We start from the raw sequence: 18,154 nt of genomic DNA, 5'->3' as shown, positions 1-18,154 counted from the left end.
GATTTTGGTCGGCAGAAGTCCGGACCATCCAGCATAGCTACCCTTACCCATAGAACACAGCTTTGGATTGGATTGTGCTGACTTCTGCTCTCCACACAATGCAGATGGCACAGTGCACATGACATTAGTGCCCGTCTGCTCAGAAATCTGTAAGTCATCTTTTTAATTCTGTTAAATGCCACCCCTGACTAGTATTCTTAGTTTATGGAGAAACTCAAAAAGAAACGGAGTCGATGGACCACATGCTACTGCCACTGGATGCGACTTACCGATCGCGAAACTGCGCCAGCATGAGAAGCACAACCTTAATCTCGGACAGTGAATGCTTGAGAAGGAGGAAAAATGCACGCCTGTTTGATGGCAGCAACAACTAACCTAAGAAATACAACTCTTTAACCCTGAAGTTTTTCTTAGTAGGCTCGGTTGGTCTATCTATTATTCCAGGAATTACTGGAGAGCAGAGAAGTTGAAATCCCACGAGTATTCTTTCGTCTACCAGTTGCTATTTATTCACGCACGATGCAAGCAGAAAATTAAGTTACTCTGAACCAACAAGAGTAATCGTAACAGAATTATTTGTATGGAATGAGTATCCTAAACGGGCGACTGCATTCCCGAGAGCCGTGGTGGGACATACAGGCATACTTAACATACAGACGGGCTGCATTGGACACCTCAATATGATCTTAAACTAACGACATCAAATCACACTTGTGATTACGTATAGATGCACATTCTCTCCACTACCATATACACAAATCTCGACGGCAAGGTTCTGGATGGACCTTCAAATTTCATAGTAAATCTCTAGAGTAACGTGCGTTGAGCAATCACCAAAATCGCACATTTTCTAGATTTTGTGCTATAACAAGTTACTCTTAGTGTCTTTGAGAAACCAAAAACCAGAATCGCAGACCAGGCACTGTTCTTTGGCTTTGAAATAGGTAGTCAACGGTTCTTTGCCTTAGCCCGAATCGCTCAAACCTGTTTTGTCTACGCTGGTATCTCCATCGCGAAGATCAAGCAATTTTTGTCGTATCGTTCTGCCGCAGAAAGCCATACAAGCTTTTTCAAGCCTTTTTGTGAAGCGGTTGAAGCGGTATCGTTAATGATCAACCATTAGTGAAAGAAGCTTCTTCAAGTAGTTGCAGAATACGAGGGTGTCCTTAGAGAGATTTACATGACAACCACTTTTAACCGATGTTTTAAGGTTACAGCATTCAAACTGGATTCTTGGTAGATTCTGTTGGTTTTATACCACTTCCCTACATTTGTTTGCTGGTGGTTTTTCGTAGGGTGGCCGGTGCAGTTCGAGTAAAGTATAACCTATCCACTTGGTCCGATCGCCCTCAACAATCAACACTCTACATACGCGATCTGCGGTTTATCCAGTTGAGGCCTGTGATAAAATAATTCAAAGCTCGCAATGCTACGTTGTGGGGTCGACGCTGGCACTGGTCTGGAAGTACTGCTGACACCCAAACGGTGGATGCCCATCACGCTCCCCAACAATAAGATATGATGTGCGGACAAACCGATGTTAATGGCAATCAAGCTACAAACAAGCTGTGCAACACCTTCGGCCTTTTCAAAGAAAATGAAAGGCAGTTTGCCATGAATGGAGGTAGTACTCTTTCCCTTCGTACAACGGTTTTCACGTATCTGAGCAAAGGAGCCGGTCCTTGTTCGGAAAAGATTGCACCAAAGCCCTGCATCAATTATCAATTTCACGAGCTTGGCTTGTAACTGCCTGGTCTGTACGATAGCCTGAGGCTGCTCTGAAGTTGGGCAGCAGAAGAGACAAGTTCTTCATGACGATGGTCGAGAGTGTACAAGTGCGGCTGGCACGCCAAAGATATAAAACAGCGACCGCATTTAATCACAACCAAAGACACGTTCATCCGGGCCTGTGTGGCAAACTGATGATGATACTTTGCTCTTCAAGTCTGTACCGCATCAACCGTTCGAGAAGTAAACAGGAAATCGACATGGCATTGAAGCCTCTTATGGCTCTCATGCTGTTTTGGGCATGGGCTCAAGCTGGGACTCTGCCTGACCATGGGCGGTATTATGCCGTGCGAAATGTTCAAAACTCATCCCAACCGCTAGTACTAACAGGCTTTAGTTATTTTCCCATTCAAAGGGCCTCCGCTTATTTGCTTCGGCTGCTACATCAAATTCCCTCCCAACATCGAGATCAACGTTCCCCAGTTCTGTATTCAGCTCTTTGAACTCAAGATCGGCAACTGCCAGAAAGACAACAAAAATGATGACAAAAAGGATGACAAAGAGGATGATGAAGATGACGACAAAGACGACGACAAAAAAGATGATGAAAATGAAGATGAAGACAAAAAGTCTAGCAAAACCAAATCCACAACCACCACCTCCTCGACCTCTTCTTGCACCGTCACTGTCACTGCTACCCACCCGACAGTCTTCTGTTCAATAACCAGAAGTAGGCCTTCCGTGGAAATCATGCTATGCCTGAAACAAACAATACTGACCTTGCTATATCAATAGGCGTTAATGACGGTACCCCTACGCGTACAGCTGCGACCACCACATGTTTGAGTAGTGCATACATCACCATCACCGGCTGCAGTGTTCTCAACTCGATCATCACGGTGGCCATCACACGGTCATCTCATCCCAGGCCTTCAATACCCATCTGCGGTCCGGAGTGCGGCGACGGAGCATGCCCAGCATTCGAGCCCAGATCCGCAGGTGGCTCTGTCCCGCAGATCGTGGAAGTCAGGCCAGCAGATACCCCTGATCCAACTGATCTGGATACAAAAATACCTTGGCCGGAGAAGATACCAGGGCCGGCTGGTTCAAAGATTGATAAACGCGGAGAACCACGTTATGGAGAATGGGTCGATCCAAGCGACTATGAAAATGGATATTCCCATTTCATGAAGGAAGAGTTCAGGTATATGTGTAACAGGAGACCCGCACTTCCAGAGCCAAACTACCACAATCCTAAGCTCGTGCTCGATGGCCCCCCGTTGCAGGACGACGAGGAGAACTTGGTGACAGTCCGGTTGAATTGGATCGAATTCGGAGACAAGGTCGAATCACTAGGTATTTAGGGGCTTACGGGTTGCACAGTAGTTCTGATCGTGAGCCATAGGGGTGCGTGGATGGGTAAGTTCTATGAGGCAACCATGGGTGACGACGAACTGTTCGAGAACGCCTTGTACCAGTGGAGATTCGGGTCCGAAGAAGAGGATGAAGTATCCAAATATGCCAAGTATGAAATTGACGACCTTAGAAACCACCCAGAGCTTGGGAAACTCGGCGTCTTATTCAGCGATGATGACGGAATGTCGGACGAAGGACCTCTAATACCTGTTCAGGTGCTCATAGTCACCCCTCGTGTGCGAGGATGGGAGTTCGAAGCGAATGGCACACTGGCCAACTGGCCTGGAACACACGATTACAACATAAACGAGGGCCAGCTCTTGTATGCTGATCGAGTCGAGAGTATCATCGACGACCTTAGCGAGGCACTGCCCAACGTCGCTACTGTCGTCGTTGACTATCCTCCGCAGTTGCTCACTTACGCAGAGATGATGGCGAGAGAACAGAGCAACTTGGGCGAAGCCGTTTGGTCAGTTGTCCTCTTGAACAGGATTCGTGACACCCCGCGCGGCAAGGTCTTGCTCCAGTACCAGCCTGCAAAGACGTGCAATGACAAGGCTGCGATGCGCTGGTGGGTCGATGCATTGCCCTTGCAAGGGGACCGCTTCCCCAATTCAAAGTATATGCAAGAATGGACGCCACAAGAAGATCAAATCTTTTCCGACTTACCTGATTCGGATGCAGCCATAGCAGCCCGCAGACAAGCATGCCCGATGAGGAGCGGGCCGGCCTCTAATGCCGGCCATATCAGTTCGGGGTCGCCTCCATCGTCGCATTCAATCGGACAAGGGATACCTCACGTGCCTACAACTCCGGGGGCCGGTGTGGGTGGAACGCAGCCACTTCCAACCAATTCATTATCTCTCAACGGGACAAAGGCTCCGTCTCCGTGGAACAAGTCGTTGGCAACAGACTTCAGCGGTAGCGGCGGCAGAACATGGATGTTTCCGACATCGTTGCCATCTTCAAACGGGACTACGGCTTCTGTAACATGGGGCGACATTAACACTACAACCCCGAGAGGCATGAGCACAGTAGAACTGCTTCCAACGACTTCGTGGTCATCGAATAGGACAGCGGGTCCTACTACTGGGAAGAACTCGACAGCTTCGACTTCAGACCTGGCTACGTTGAACACAACGTCCACTGCTATTCGTACGACCTCAATTGGCAAAATGAACAAAACATCCGCAACTGAAACGCCGTCTTCAGAAGCTTCTCCATCACAGTCACGCACTCAGACAACGCGGTCCATATTTACCACGATCTATGTCGGTGGTCCATTACTATCGCCGGTCATCTCGTCAACGTCAGTTACGTCTTCAACGCCCAGTGTAAAGCGAGTTACAATCACAGCTTCGGTCCAAAAGTCAGTGATGAAGACAGTTGCAATAGTCACGTCAACTGTCTTAGTGACAGCGGTCGCAACACCTGAACCATCAGTACTGCTGCCCAAAGGTCCACCAAAGCTTGTAGAGCCACAGAAATCAGAGGCCCTCTACATCATGCATGAAGAAACTCTAGCGGCCGGAATCGAGACACCGGCATCGGGTGAGATGTGGGTTATGCTCCCGGTGCAAAATGATAGCTTCATCAAACATTGCGAGGTGAAGCAGATAGGATGGAGACTTACAACAATGTTCGATAGTCGCTCATGGCCGCCAAGCTTTGAGACCAGGAATGGAAAAGAAGCTTTCGGACGGAAGAAGTGCAAGTATAAGGCCAAAAAGACGGGTTACGGCACGTTTAGCTACGAAGGAGTCACCGAGTTCAACTGTTCCAAGGATCCAATCTATGACAAGAGTATCGGTTGCCTAGCTGGGATGGATCTTAAAACGTACAGCCCACGCATGCGCTGTGTCTTTCCGAAAAATTAGTAGTAGGAGGAGCAATCACGCCAAGAGGGTTGCTCCTAAACCATATACTCTGCTGCCGATTTTTAGGATCGAAACCTTAGCTACTACACGTTGATGGGGCCGTCAGGGAAAGGCCATATTCGCTCAGATATAGGTTAGCGTTGTTACTTAGCCCAAAAACGGGTTCCCTTTGTTCTGAGTTTTGTGGCCTAATAGATCAGCACTATCATTGTGGATATTGACGAGCTTGAGTCTTAAAACGTCACGGTGCTGTTGGTGCTGCTGGCTTGCTCTCGTTTGCTAACCATGGGATATAACCCAAGCTCCACATCTGCTAATCTAATGCAAAATACCAGAGGGCCAACCGAAAAGATCTAGTCTACTTTGACCTGAGTAAATAAATGTCTCCGTCTAACGCACTAAGTTGATCCTGGCCCTATGTGCAACTGCAGACCTATTACAAAGCGCTCGTTACCGTCAACAATGACAAGCTTACAATCACATCTGATAACTGTCAGCCCATCAAGGTTTCGTATCCCTCATCCATCATAACGTCTATCCAATATGCATCCTCATGCCGACTATCCATACAAGCCCAAGTCTCTTTCACAAGGTTCAGCATTTGTCGTATTGGCTTAGCAGCCAAGATGCCCTCAAAAGACGAGAGTCGTGAGGCTATGAGTCGTCTCGCGTGTAGGATATCGGTGATTGTTGGCGATGCCTTCGTTCTTGGGCTGGAGCCGATGCTAGCTACGGAGGTCTCTTTCATGAATGACGCTGGTGCGAACGTGCGACACAGTGACAACTCGCTGCAAATGCTAACAAGGATGAGCGGCTGAATAGACCGAGACCGTGAAGAAATCGGAATATCCTGCACAAGATCGAGCACGTGAAGAGCGAGACTTGTCAACCACGTGTCCAGGATGACGCCGGAATCTTCTTGGGGATGGGGATTGCAATCGGCGTCTCCAGCAGCATCTATCCAAGTTGGCGGATTGCTGAGATTAGAAGGCAATGTTTTATGCGAAAGAAGGTCGGGGAAGTTACGGTAGAGTTGCAGTAGCCCAGTACATCTATAAGCCTCCGCTGTTTTCAGTAGGTGATTTGCCGGTGTCATATCATCGCCCGAGTCAACAACTGCTATTTCTCTTGGGAGTTCAGTTTCGCATAACTTGGCGTGAAGCTGTTCTGCGCTTCGGATTGCATTCATAGACTGTTCAATATCATCTTTCGATGAATGCTGCCGTCGGCGAATGCGTCTACGCTCCCTCCTAACAAGAGCGCCAACCTGAGCGACAAGTTCTAGGACCTCGCAACCAATGCCTGTCTGTGGGTGCGGCATCACTTCGTGTCCTTGAGTTGGTACAAGGTCTGGCTGTGGTTGAACTACCTGAGTGGTGCCCAAAGAGGGCAATTCTTTGTCGGTGACGAAGGACAGTAACATCTTCCAGTACACAAGAGAATTGTAGAAGAAAAAGCTCTTCTGCCGTTCGACCGGGGTAAAATTGCGGTACTGATTGTCGAGGTGGGCAACTATCTTAGCAAGAAGTTCAAACTCAGACTGCCCGAGCTGACTAGCGTCGTGCCAACAGAGGCTGAAGCCAAGCATGACCAAAGCCATCAGAGAAGATGTATCTGTTGGGCCAACTTTGCTTTCGTTCCATGGGTAACTGACCGCTTGGTCCCGAAGTCGGCTGCTGGCTGCACTGAAGCCCGGAGAGACCTCAGAGAGGCAAGCTGCTGCCATGCTCTGGGTGACATAGTACAGAGAGGGTGAATCGCCCCAGAGATCTGAAATGGTTGTCCTGTAGGGATTCAACTTGCTGTCGTAGCAAGACATCATTCCGCACACTTCCTTGAAGTAGTATTCCACCAATACTGAAGAGTTGTCTTGCAAACAAGGTGAAAGTGGCGTCTCGTATCGGGATGGCGAAGACGAAGCCGGCGGTGCGAATCTCCCAACCATGCTAGCAGTAGTCCCTGCGCTGTCTGGAATGCTTCCTGGCCACACACCGTTCGTATTTGTTCCACGAAAATGGAAGGACGAGATCGTTTCAGAGGCAGCGGAAGGTGTAGTATGGTCTGTTTCGATAAACACATCCGGCATTGGAAACAGCGATTCTATGCCGCTCGTGTCTTCGAATTCGATGCTCCCGGGCGTGTACATATCTGTGAACCGATGGAAGAAATCCATATCGCAAGTTTCTTTGCTGAGTTGATCATGTATATGAGATCCACTGAGAGGCTTTCCTGACGACCGATGAACGCTTCCAGACTCATTGCTTCCTGGGGATGTGAGACCGCCCCGGGGCGGTCTTGAGGACGCAGTCCATTTCAATGGCTTCTGATACCCAGGACATGAAATTCCAAGCCTTTGGCAACGGGAGCAGAAAGGCTTTGCTTCATCGCATTTGAGCTGTTGATCCAAGCAGTCAGCAGCATTCATCGGGACTAGCTATTGCTGGCAGTAATAATATCGCACCCTTTTCGATTTGCAGACAGCACATCCATTTCGGGACCTGGTAATGGTTTTACGTTTTGACGGCAGCATTGGACCCTTGAGAGTAGTCCTTCAAGGCCGTAACAGGGTTGAAGAAATTTACGGATTAACTCAGCGAGACTGTGGTTGGTCACTGTGCTCTCACCCGATAGCAATAAGCTGAGCGAGGAAACTATTCAGGACTTTGGATGCAGGCGTAGTTAACGGACTTGCGTCGAAGCAACGGAAATGACTCGCGCCGGGATGCGGTGGGAACACAGGGCTTATCAGAGGTGGGGTGTCCATGGGGGCCTGCATGACCCAGCGAGCTCCATCTGGTAACCAAACTGGGCCCTTAGAGGCGACGGATGATTTTGCCGAAAAGGGTATCGATGAGCAAACGATGACTTCGATCATTTGGTCAACCCACTTTCGATAGCAATTGCTGGAAGCATTAAGCCATGCCGCAGCCGGGAAACCGGTAGGAACCAACAAGTTTGGCCCTTTTTCTATACCATGGCAGGCACTACGGGAAAAGAGACTTTCAAGGTTGCACTGATACAAACATGTCCCAAAGTGAGCTTCCAAATGACCCCCATCACTACGCCATAGTGAGAATTCTACGCTGACTCGTGGTCGTTGTCTGAACAGGTTCTTGATGCGGAACATAACTTTGCGCATGCATCAAAGCAGATCCGCCTGGCAGCAACACAAGGAGCATCACTGGCCGTCCTACCCGAATACCATTTGACAGGATGGATGCCGGATGAGCCGTCGTTCGCCCTGAGCGCCGAGGATGCTTGTCGCTTTCAGAAGCAATACCAGCAATTAGCAGCAGAACTACACATTAACATATGTGCAGGAACTATTGTCTCGCATGCACCGAATGTTCAACAGCCTGGCAACCCCGATACAAAGTCCAAGCCGACTCTTCTCAATACGTCTTACTTCATCGACCACGATGGTCAGCTTCTCGGCGCCTACACAAAGACCAATCTCTGGATCCCTGAACGCAACCATCTGACTTCCAGTATCGATTATGCCCACAAAATGAATGTTGACGAGGGCACGCCCGCCGCTGGACCGCATCAGGTCTTCGAGACACCCCTGGGACCCGTCGGCATCTTGGTGTGCTGGGATCTCGCCTTCCCCGAAGCATTTCGACACCTCGTCCTCGCAGGGGCCAAGATAATCATCATGCCTTCGTACTGGAGCTTATCAGATATGAGTAAAGAAGGACTTGCATACAACGCCAACTGCGAAAAGATGTTTGTGGAAACCACTCTCACCACGCGCGCATTCGAGAACACGGCCGCAGTCATCTACTGCAATGCTACTGGCCCGGCGGAACAAGGGTTCTTTGGTTGTAGTCAGGTAGCTTTGCCTATTGTGGGTAAAGTTCCTGGAAGCTTCACTGATGGCGAGGAGGGAATGCGTCTGGTAAATGTTGACATGCGGCTGGTGGAGATTGCGGAAATGAATTATCAGATAAGAAAGGATTTGAAGCGGGTTGATTGGCATTACGGATATTCGAAAGAGGCGAAACTTTAATAATAGAAAAGTACCAAGGTCTAGATCTGTTGTGTCTACTTCTCAGATTTGGATGTTCATGAGGGATGTTTCCTGCAGGCTTGACTGTGCACAGTGGTGACGAACCACCGCTGTAGGCAAGTATTCCAGTTCACTAGCCCTGACAGTCAGCTATAGCTGCGGTATCATGACTTGTGAGGCTTCAATAGCAAAATGTTTGTGCTAACCAGCAGGTTGCTGACCTCCGTTCTCTTTTTTACTTTTTTTTTCTACTTTTACAACAACTAAACACATCAAATGGGAGACTAGAACAGAACTGGCTGACTCAAAATCGAGCTTGGCAACAATCACAATATGAAGTAGCTGCTCTACAGAAATATCAAACTACTCCAGGCCAGTTCGTCGAGGTTTCAATCCTTCTCGTTTGGCAAGAAATCTTCCCCTTTTGCTGAAGCACACTCCCGGGAAGTGTTTGCGACGGGAAGTTCCTCTCCAAGGATTAGTTCGAACCTTGGACCGTTGTAGGACTTCTGTTTGACGAACCACAACACTACTGCATAGAGGACAAATATTCCGACTACAGCTGTAACGTAATCTAGAGAAAATCAGTCACTCATTTGGATTTATTGCAGATAAGCACCTACTCATAGTAGAGACGTTGACTGGGATTGCTGGAGGGAAGCAGAAGAACTAAACGAGCACACATCAGCAAAGCTTCAAGACTCATGAAGAGAGCTAGGGTTACTCACAACAGAGGTGAACCCAACAAATAGAACAGAAATCCAGTTTACAGCGTAGCCGAACAACCCCGGGCCTAGGCTAAACTCGGGTGGACTGGCTGTTACCATCCGTCGCCCTCTGAGGAGAATAATCATAATAGGCATAGCGTAAGAGAGGTTCAAGAAGAGAGTGCAGCTTGCTATGTATGCATCGAAAGCCACCTCAGGGCCTATAGAACATCAGTGTTATAGCTTCGGCAAGGCAAGGTGAATATTTACCGAGGTAGAGGAGGCCAAATAGGAGATTGAAGATAGCTTGCACAACAATGGCACGAACAGGCACATTGAGTTTCGGGTGGAGATGGGATAAGCTAAAGAATATCGAGTTAGCTAGTGTGACTTAATTGCTAGTGATCGGGAGTGTATACTAATTCGAGAACGGTGTGCCATTGTCTCGAGCCATCGACCATACCAGACGGCTGCCGGATGTGACACAACCAGTGGCGCCGTTGAGGAAGCACACGGCCACTGCAACGCTAAGAACAGTGGCGGCTGCTTTACTTTGCGTTGCCTGTAGTATCATTTCCGTGAGTGGACTTTCCGTGGCCGAAGTAAGAAGTACATCGATATCAACGGCGCAGAAGAGCATGACGAGGATGAAAGCAATTCCACTGTGAAGTGTGTCAGGAGTGCTGAAATGACAGAAAGTAGCTCGGGTTTCAACCTACGTTGTGCCACCAACAAGCACGGCGCCAACCATGGCTATGGGCGCATCCTTAGACGGATTGGGCATTTCTTCAGTCATGTGAGCCACCGCATCGAAACTATAGAATCCAAATTGGTAAGTATCATCCGAGGCTTCAAGTGCGAAAAGAGTACAAACCCGATTAAACTAAGGGCGGATTGGAGAAGCCCAAGCATCCAAGCGGTACCGTCACTCCAACCAGACGTGTTGGAAAAGTTGGTGAAGACAAATTCAGCGTCCGTCTTGGGAGATGTTGCGAGCAGCACAATGCTGATGACGACCACGCTAATCAGGGACCAATACACTGGGATTAGTTAGTGAATGTTATCTGCGGCGGCTGAGCTGGCATTAACTTGCAAGCTCCTTCATTCCATCGATTCAGAATCGGGTAGGCGAATATGTTTAAGAAGACGCCAATCATCGAGATTCCGACGAAAATCAGATAGGTGCTCCATTGAGAAATTTGAAAGGCGCCACCAGAGCCGGCAACAGCAGCCGCTGCGAGGAACCGTGCTATTATTCGAGTTAGCCGTTGATTTCACCAATTTTGCAATGCGGGAACCTACCTCCGAAGTATGCGGCTGTCGTGTTGAGAGTGAGCCATCCAGCAATATTGACCCATCCCACGAAAAAGCTCTGGGTCCTATCAGTACAATTGGCCGAATCAAACAAGGAGCATTGGGCCTACCGTCATCTTCCTCCATTTCTGAGTTGACAATGCATAAGCATAATGGTACTGCCCTCCGGCTGTCGGATAGAGAGACGCGAGCTCTCCAACACTGGCACTAAGACAGATATTGCAAAGAACGCAGAAGATGAAGCCGTAGACGAAAGAAACTGAGCCTCCTGATGGCATGACAAGACCAATGGACCCAGCCAGAGAAATCCATGTACTTCAAAGGTCAGTAGCGGCCTCTTTCAGAAGGTTGGGGTAACCTACTTCAGAATGGCAAAGGCCATGCCAATCATGGTTAGTTTGGAGAATCGCTTCTGCAGGTGGCCATCTTGGCCGTCCACTGTTCCAGCCATGGCGATTGCGGCAGTGTGGCGCGCGACAGGGTCAGAACCTCAATGTTGAAGCTTAAGTGCCGTTTACGAAAAAGGAGCCGCCTTTGGCTTCTTTATGTCATCTGTGGGCGGTTTCACTTCCACATCCCGCTGTCGCACCGATGATAACGAGATAGATGGCGAGATAGATGGCGAGATAGATGGTAAGCAGTGACATACTCTTCTTATCAAGTTGTCGATCGGGAGCACTATTGGTTTCTTGCAATATGTGTTAAGCCCACTGCTACGAGCAATGAAGAGGCTTATCAGCCCGCTAAACCCAAATCGGCAGTGTTAAGCTAAGGAAATACTCCGACCCCATGACGGCTGTGGGCCGGAAATGCGGTTTTGAGGCCAGTCCGCAGATCACACCCCGCAGATGCAGCAGATAACGACCCGTTGCGTCAATGCCGATTTGTGCTGCGGCCTCGGACTGCATGCTTGGCCATCAGCAGCCCACCAGCAGCCCACTGGAATCTCCCCTGAACCACCTGCTCCAGACTAAACAAATCGATCACTCTCGGTAGATGCTGACCTCTTTCCGGATATGGATTGCACAAGCAGTGACATCTGTAGCAAAGCAAACATGACATCGGGCGCCATCTAGTTGTGTCTTGTAGCTCTTTGCTTTTGCTATGCCAGCCAAGAGTTCCCAACTTGAATAGGTGGCGATCCCAGCTCATATATGGGACTAGGCCTTCTTACTTGGTATATTCTGGACAAAGGCGTCCTGCCAATTTATCAAGAGTGACCTATGTTCGTCCGCTATGACATACCAGGAAAATGCAATGCCATGACACACTCTTCGAAAACATTCTACAAGCAGTTGAACTTGGCAGCCTGAATAAAGAGTTTCACAAAACAACAAGAATTAGCCGCTGTAGGATCTAGCCACCAAGGCGATAGTTCCTATCATGAGAGCCTTGACCGAAACATCGGGTGAACCAAACCCCAGGCCTAGTAAAACGACTGCCACTACGCGGAGTTGACGTACAAAGTATTCTCTTCGACCTCTTTCACCCACAGGTGCCAGGGTCGCAACATCGACCATCTCGTAGTCTGGTCGGACCCGGCGCATTCTTCTTTGCTCAAACCCCTCACACTGCCTGTAGTTCTAGTCACCCCCTGGATCATCAAGGCTGTGGTTTGAATACTGGCATTCTTCTGCGTGTAGACCGCGCGCATCACGGCCAGCTCAATGCTGTCTGCCACGACTGTAAATCCATGCCCGCGCATCAACGTGACTTTGTTGTCATTGTCAAATTTCTTTGCCAGCGCAAACCCCATCTTCTCCGTGCGTACTAGTAGATCAGGGACGTCGCCTTCCTCCATATGGTTCGCAGCGTCAAAGACTGGTGAGCCGCTGGGTCCGAGAAACCCGCACATGTGGCTGACAGCTTTGAGAGGAACGCCCGAAATGGTGTAGGGGACCACAGCTTCGGAGTGGCTGTGGACCACGGCGTTGACTCCGGGATGCCGCTTATAGATCTCCGAGTGGATCCGCCTCTCTGCAAAGCCTTGGGAGCAATTCGGGTTTACGGGTTCTGCATCTTCGATATTATACGCAATTAGATCTTCAGGTGAAGACACTTGAGCTGGGGCGATGTTGAGAGACATGACGAAGGTGTCCGCCTGGAACGGATGTCGAAATGACAGATGGCCATATGCATCGACGACTTGATGGAAATGGAGGATGTGAGAACCATTGATAAATTTTTGAAAATGCTCTTGCAATGCAGCACTTTTTGCGAGAGAAGTCATAGTAGGTTCGAAAAATTGTAAATGTCTCCCTAACAATGTGAAGAGCGTACGATGATCGAACCAAAAGTAGTTTGCGGACCAGAGGGACAAGCGCTAATACAGATCTGGTCGAGTTGGCGAGTCAGCGATGTAATGATACGCTCAGGCAACCTTGAATGGCGGACGGGCTTTAAAGAGCAGGCATCAGGCATGTTGCAAACAGATTATCAAAAAATTGGTTGGCTGAGAATGAACTTGAAGAACGGTCCAAAATGCTTAGTGACATGCTTTTGAGGTCACCTACTCATCAGTTAACATTTCGCACTGTGATGATTCTGGACAGGCCCTTTGTGTACCCGTATAGAAGGGAAGCTGTAATCGAACGCGTGGTCGCCGTCATCATTACCTGTTAGCGCGACCAAGTCTGCCGGTGCCATTAGTTGTCGAGAACTGCACCTCTGAGTCTTTGAACAAACCCATTCCCTACCTGGAAAGCACGTGAACAAAGTGACTATTGTACCACTAGATACAATGTGTCGTCGTTCAAGTCGTGATAAAACTGCATAACAAACACAACAAGGTAGGGCACAAAGCAGCAATGATGTATGATATATTTCTAGTTCTATGGTACTTGCGTGTGCTGGCTGTTTCAATAATGAGAAGCAGATCTACTAATAGACACGAAGGCCATCATGTGTCAGCTACAACGATTTCGAAAAAGGGACTTGGGCGAAGAATTTTTGGCGATTGTCTTGCAAATAGTTCAGCTTTTCGCCCAGACGGCCGACGGTTGCCTGCTTGGCTTCTTTTGATTCTGTTTGATAAACTAGCGGATGCAGGTTTATGTCAGCCAGACTTTTATGGCGATTCAATTCCATAGTTTCCGATTGGGCAGTAGCATCTCAAGTGGCCATAAATGCAGATAATCTCGCCAGCTTTACACTGCATGCCGGCTCCAGGTTTCTGGATCTTGCAATTGTGCAGTCTCTAAGTCTCAGTAACTCAATACTGGCAAGCTAACCGCTCTCGCGGCCCGCACCCTACATCGGAGGTGACACTTAAGCCGGCGAGTTCGTCCGCCTGAGCTCGAATACCCTGACCGTTTATATGAGGTTGGGAGACGTAGTGTGTTGCCATCCGTGGCAGACATATTTCGGAACTTTGCACGCAGACCTTAGGGGTCGGCAAATCTGGAAGCTCATTCTCGCACCGTTCAAGAAACTGGGCCCTTCGAAGCTTGGATAGCGGACTATGCAGGGTCGGGACGGCCGCCCCAATCAGACAGTCCGGAGCATCAGACATCCGCAAACTCTGCAAATCTCCTTCTCGCATGGCAGAGCGCCGGGCGTTTTCGTTATCGGCATAATTAGTATACAGATAGATGAATGCATTGCACGTAAATGTGCCAAGCTGTGAAGCGGGGCCACTTCTCCGCCTCGGCTACAAACTTTGGGTTTGCTAGCGCGGACATTGCCAGCCATGACGCCGCTATTTCTGGGGTAACAGCGCATGGGTTGTGCGGCACGTTGGTTGCAGCCAATCCAATCTCTGCTCGGTTTCGCATGAAAACCGTCTACCGGCTGGTTTTTCCAAGTAAAGCAACATGGGAAATGGTAGCTCGGCCATTCGGGACTACGGCAGGTCGGTAAAAGAAATGCCCCCAAACGCACCGAGCCCCAGAAAACCATCCTCCTCCAATAAAACCGATCGTTTTCTTGGTTGCTTAGCTCTGAGACCTCGGCAAGATGAAGAGGGTTTGGCCTCTCGTCCCCACCTTCCACAAGGGTTCAGTTCTCCTTAAAGTATCAAAGTATTTCCGGAGCGTTGGTCAATGGGGGGATATTCTAAGGTCGACTTGTCTTTGTTTCATAAGTCCCTCCTAAACTTCACGACTACACGGCGTCTTTATTCGACCAGAAAAGCTTGCTATCTGTCAACTGAAAATTGCAAAAGGGCCAGACAGCTCGTCGGTACAGTCCCGAAGAACAGAAATAGCTATGGCTTTCGGTAAAATTCTTCGCCCGTTAGATCATGACACGAGATTCCCGGCTTTTGTTTGAACCACTGCAATTCAATGGCTATAAAACGGAAGATAAGCTAACCCTAAACCCAGTTGGGGCTGCCGCACTGGCAGGAGGTGTTGCCTCCAGCATGTACCTTGACGCGAGATACCATCTGTCAAAAGACATCAAGACGCTGCAAAATCGCCGAGCAGTTACGAAAGCAGTTGAGAGCTCATGTAGAAGACCCCAGACATATAAACTGTCGCATACTGTGCTGATCAAATATCAGCCAGGGCAGGTCGCGTATCGCCATATTACATTTTCGAGGAAGCGGTTAAAAAACGCCCTTACGATGAAGCTATTTGGACTAGAGACGGCAGCGTATCGTGGAAAGCGACCTACGACCGATCAAACCAATATGCACAACTGTTTTTATCCTATGGAGTAAAACCTGGGGACTTCGTCGCTTTCTTCATGCAGAATTCGCCAGACTTCGCTTTTGCCTGGGTTGGGCTGTTTGCCATTGGTGCGGCGCCGGCTATGATCAACTACAATCTCACCGGCAAAGCCCTCGTCGGGTGTATCGAAATCAGCACGGCCAAGCTAGTCCTCATTGATGGAGGCCTAGATATTGCTGAAAAGTATGCGAGTGTGCAGACGGAACTAGATCTCAAAGGTGTCAAAGTCATCAACATCGGGGACGAGAGGCCACGGATCTACCAATTGGACCCTGTTCGTCCCAGAGATGAACTGAGAAGGGGTGTCACGCCTAGCGATGCAATGGCCATGTTCTATACCAGGTGAGTGTACTGCCAGCCAAACGTTAATTCGTCTAACAGCCAAAGTGGCACTACAGGTCTTCCGAAAGCCGTAATCTTTCCAGCTGCCACCGCGGCTGGAGTTTCATTGCCAGTAAGTCATCTTAGTTTCTCTCATCCTCTCCTTTCTAGTTGCTGATCCGCGCAGAATGGTTTTGGCTTTCATCCGACCAATGGGGTAAAATCAAGATGCTACATCTGCATGGTTCGTACTGCTTCTGGGTTTCTTTGGCGAGATTTCGACTGAAGCTCAGAACAACAGCCATATTATCATGGAACTGGTGGTATCTCCATGATATCACAAATACTGGTAATTCTGGTATCTCCCAGCTTTGGTATCTAGAAGCTGAACTGACAGTAGGCCGGATCGACTGTATGTATGGCGTCAAAGTTCAGCGTTTCGAATTTCTGGAATGACGTCCGCGATTCCCATGCGACATGGTTTGTATATGTCGGCGAGACACTCCGCTACCTCCTGGCAGCGCCGCCCTCCCCGCGAGATAAAGATCACGGTATTTACGCTGTGTTCGGCAACGGTTGTCGACCAGATGTGTGGAAGCGTTTCCAGGAACGTTTTGATGTCGATACGGTATGCGAGTTTTACAACAGCACTGAGGGCGCACTGGGTCTACGCAATCTGGCTCGGGGAGACTTTTTCGCCAACGCTATCGGACACCACGGCTTATTGCTTCGAATCAAATACAGAAACATGATAGTCCCAGTAGAAGTCGATGCGGAAACCGGCCACATCAAGCGGGACCCAAAGACGGGACTTGCCATTCGTGTTCCGTACGAAGTTGGTGGAGAAATTCTGACCGAGCATCCTGGCGAGCGCCCTTTTCCGGGCTACTTCAACAACGAGGATGCGACAAGCAAGAAATTTGTGAAAGACATCATCAAGAAAGGGGACTATTTCTATCGAACAGGAGATTCACTAAGGCGTGATGGCGATGGCAGGTGGTTTTTCATGGACCGGTAAGTCTTGAGAATCGGCCAATGTTCTCAATGCGTTCGCTTACATCACTTTCCAGTCTGGGAGACACGTACCGATGGAAAGGCGAGAACGTCTCGACCGCAGAGGTCTCCGAAGTTCTTGGTAATTATCCTGGAGTCAACGAGGCCGTCGTCTATGGTGTTCAGCTTCCAGGCCATGACGGCAAGGCCGGCGCAGCCGCACTCGATATTGCTCCGGCTCAAAAGTCGTCGTTTGATTATGCGGGCTTTCTCAGGTATGGGAATTATTTCTCTCTGTGATACGAAGGCTAAGATATTTACCCAACGCAGTTATGCACGAGCTAGACTTCCGAGATACGCTGTTCCCATATTCATCCGACTACTGCAAGAAGGAACAGCGACACACAACAACAAGCAGAATAAGGTTCCGTTGAAGAACGAAGGCGTTGACCCAAGCAAGATCCAAGGCGGGGATCAGGTTCTCTGGATCGAGAAGCACGGCAAGGGTAATACATACGTTCCGTTTACTCAGGATGATTGGAACAACCTTGGTATAGGAAGAGCGAAGTTGTAGAGATGATGCATACCTGGTTGCGCACACATCCGAACGTGCATAAAGAAATCCATTCGTGATCTGTCGATTCTTCAGTGGATCGCGATATGGGTACTGCTATAGAAAGTTGTAGCTTCTTGCGGCGAAACAACCTCCTGCTATGTGTGAGACGCCCCGGTCCGCTTCACTTTCACCTCCGCGATGCAGGAGTGTGCGGAGGAGGGGGTTGCTTATTTGATTGCGTCCATAACCCCAACCAATGGAAGCTCGTGATGCCAAGTTGATCAGCACCACACTTCCCGACGGCGTCCTCCGGAGATTTAGGGATCCGACAGACCCCGCACGACGCAATCACGCAGCGACGCGAGGAATGGCACCCCTGCTGTGTTCACATGGGGATCAGTGGAATATGGGATGGCTGGGACCGAGGCCGGCAAAGATAACATGAGGTGAACCATGGATTATCGAATGCGGATAGCTTTTGCTCTACAGTGGTTTCCTGTTGAAAGAGTACTGGCATCCTCGACCGTCATCTTTGCATGCAGAGTGCTTCGGGTTGGTATCAA

At 49.2% G+C, this 18,154-nt stretch overlaps 4 protein-coding genes across 4 annotated transcripts; 2 read left to right on the top strand and 2 right to left on the bottom strand.

The window, feature by feature from the left end:
* Positions 1 to 3,167: 3,167 nt before the first annotated feature.
* Positions 3,168 to 3,834, top strand: ColSpa_10233 (uncharacterized protein; the record flags this gene model as incomplete). Its single annotated transcript, XM_049276445.1, has 2 exons — positions 3,168 to 3,715; positions 3,765 to 3,834. 2 exons carry the CDS (start codon positions 3,168 to 3,170, stop codon positions 3,832 to 3,834), a joined length of 618 nt encoding a protein of 205 aa, XP_049132402.1.
* A 4,211-nt stretch (positions 3,835 to 8,045) lies between these two features.
* ColSpa_10232 (putative nitronate monooxygenase) lies at positions 8,046 to 9,030 on the top strand (the record flags this gene model as incomplete). Its single annotated transcript, XM_049276444.1, has 2 exons — positions 8,046 to 8,090; positions 8,131 to 9,030. 2 exons carry the CDS (start codon positions 8,046 to 8,048, stop codon positions 9,028 to 9,030), a joined length of 945 nt encoding a protein of 314 aa, XP_049132401.1.
* A 1,125-nt stretch (positions 9,031 to 10,155) lies between these two features.
* ColSpa_10231 (choline transport protein) lies at positions 10,156 to 10,521 on the bottom strand (the record flags this gene model as incomplete). Its single annotated transcript, XM_049276443.1, has 2 exons — positions 10,156 to 10,399; positions 10,457 to 10,521. The coding sequence occupies 2 exons, from the start codon at positions 10,519 to 10,521 to the stop codon at positions 10,156 to 10,158; spliced, it is 309 nt and encodes a 102-aa protein (XP_049132400.1).
* Positions 10,522 to 12,495: 1,974 nt separating this feature from the next.
* On the bottom strand, positions 12,496 to 13,281 carry ColSpa_10230 (decarboxylase tropJ; the record flags this gene model as incomplete). The annotated part of the gene is made up of 2 exons (XM_049276442.1): positions 12,496 to 12,786; positions 12,931 to 13,281. The coding sequence occupies 2 exons, from the start codon at positions 13,279 to 13,281 to the stop codon at positions 12,496 to 12,498; spliced, it is 642 nt and encodes a 213-aa protein (XP_049132399.1).
* Positions 13,282 to 18,154: the final 4,873 nt, after the last annotated feature.

Source organism: Colletotrichum spaethianum (genome assembly GCF_022836535.1).
Source record: "Colletotrichum spaethianum MAFF 239500 DNA, contig34, whole genome shotgun sequence".
Taxonomy (NCBI): domain Eukaryota; kingdom Fungi; phylum Ascomycota; class Sordariomycetes; order Glomerellales; family Glomerellaceae; genus Colletotrichum; species Colletotrichum spaethianum.
The sequence above is the reverse complement of the archived record's forward strand: the minus strand, read 5'-3'. Positions and strand labels throughout refer to the sequence as shown.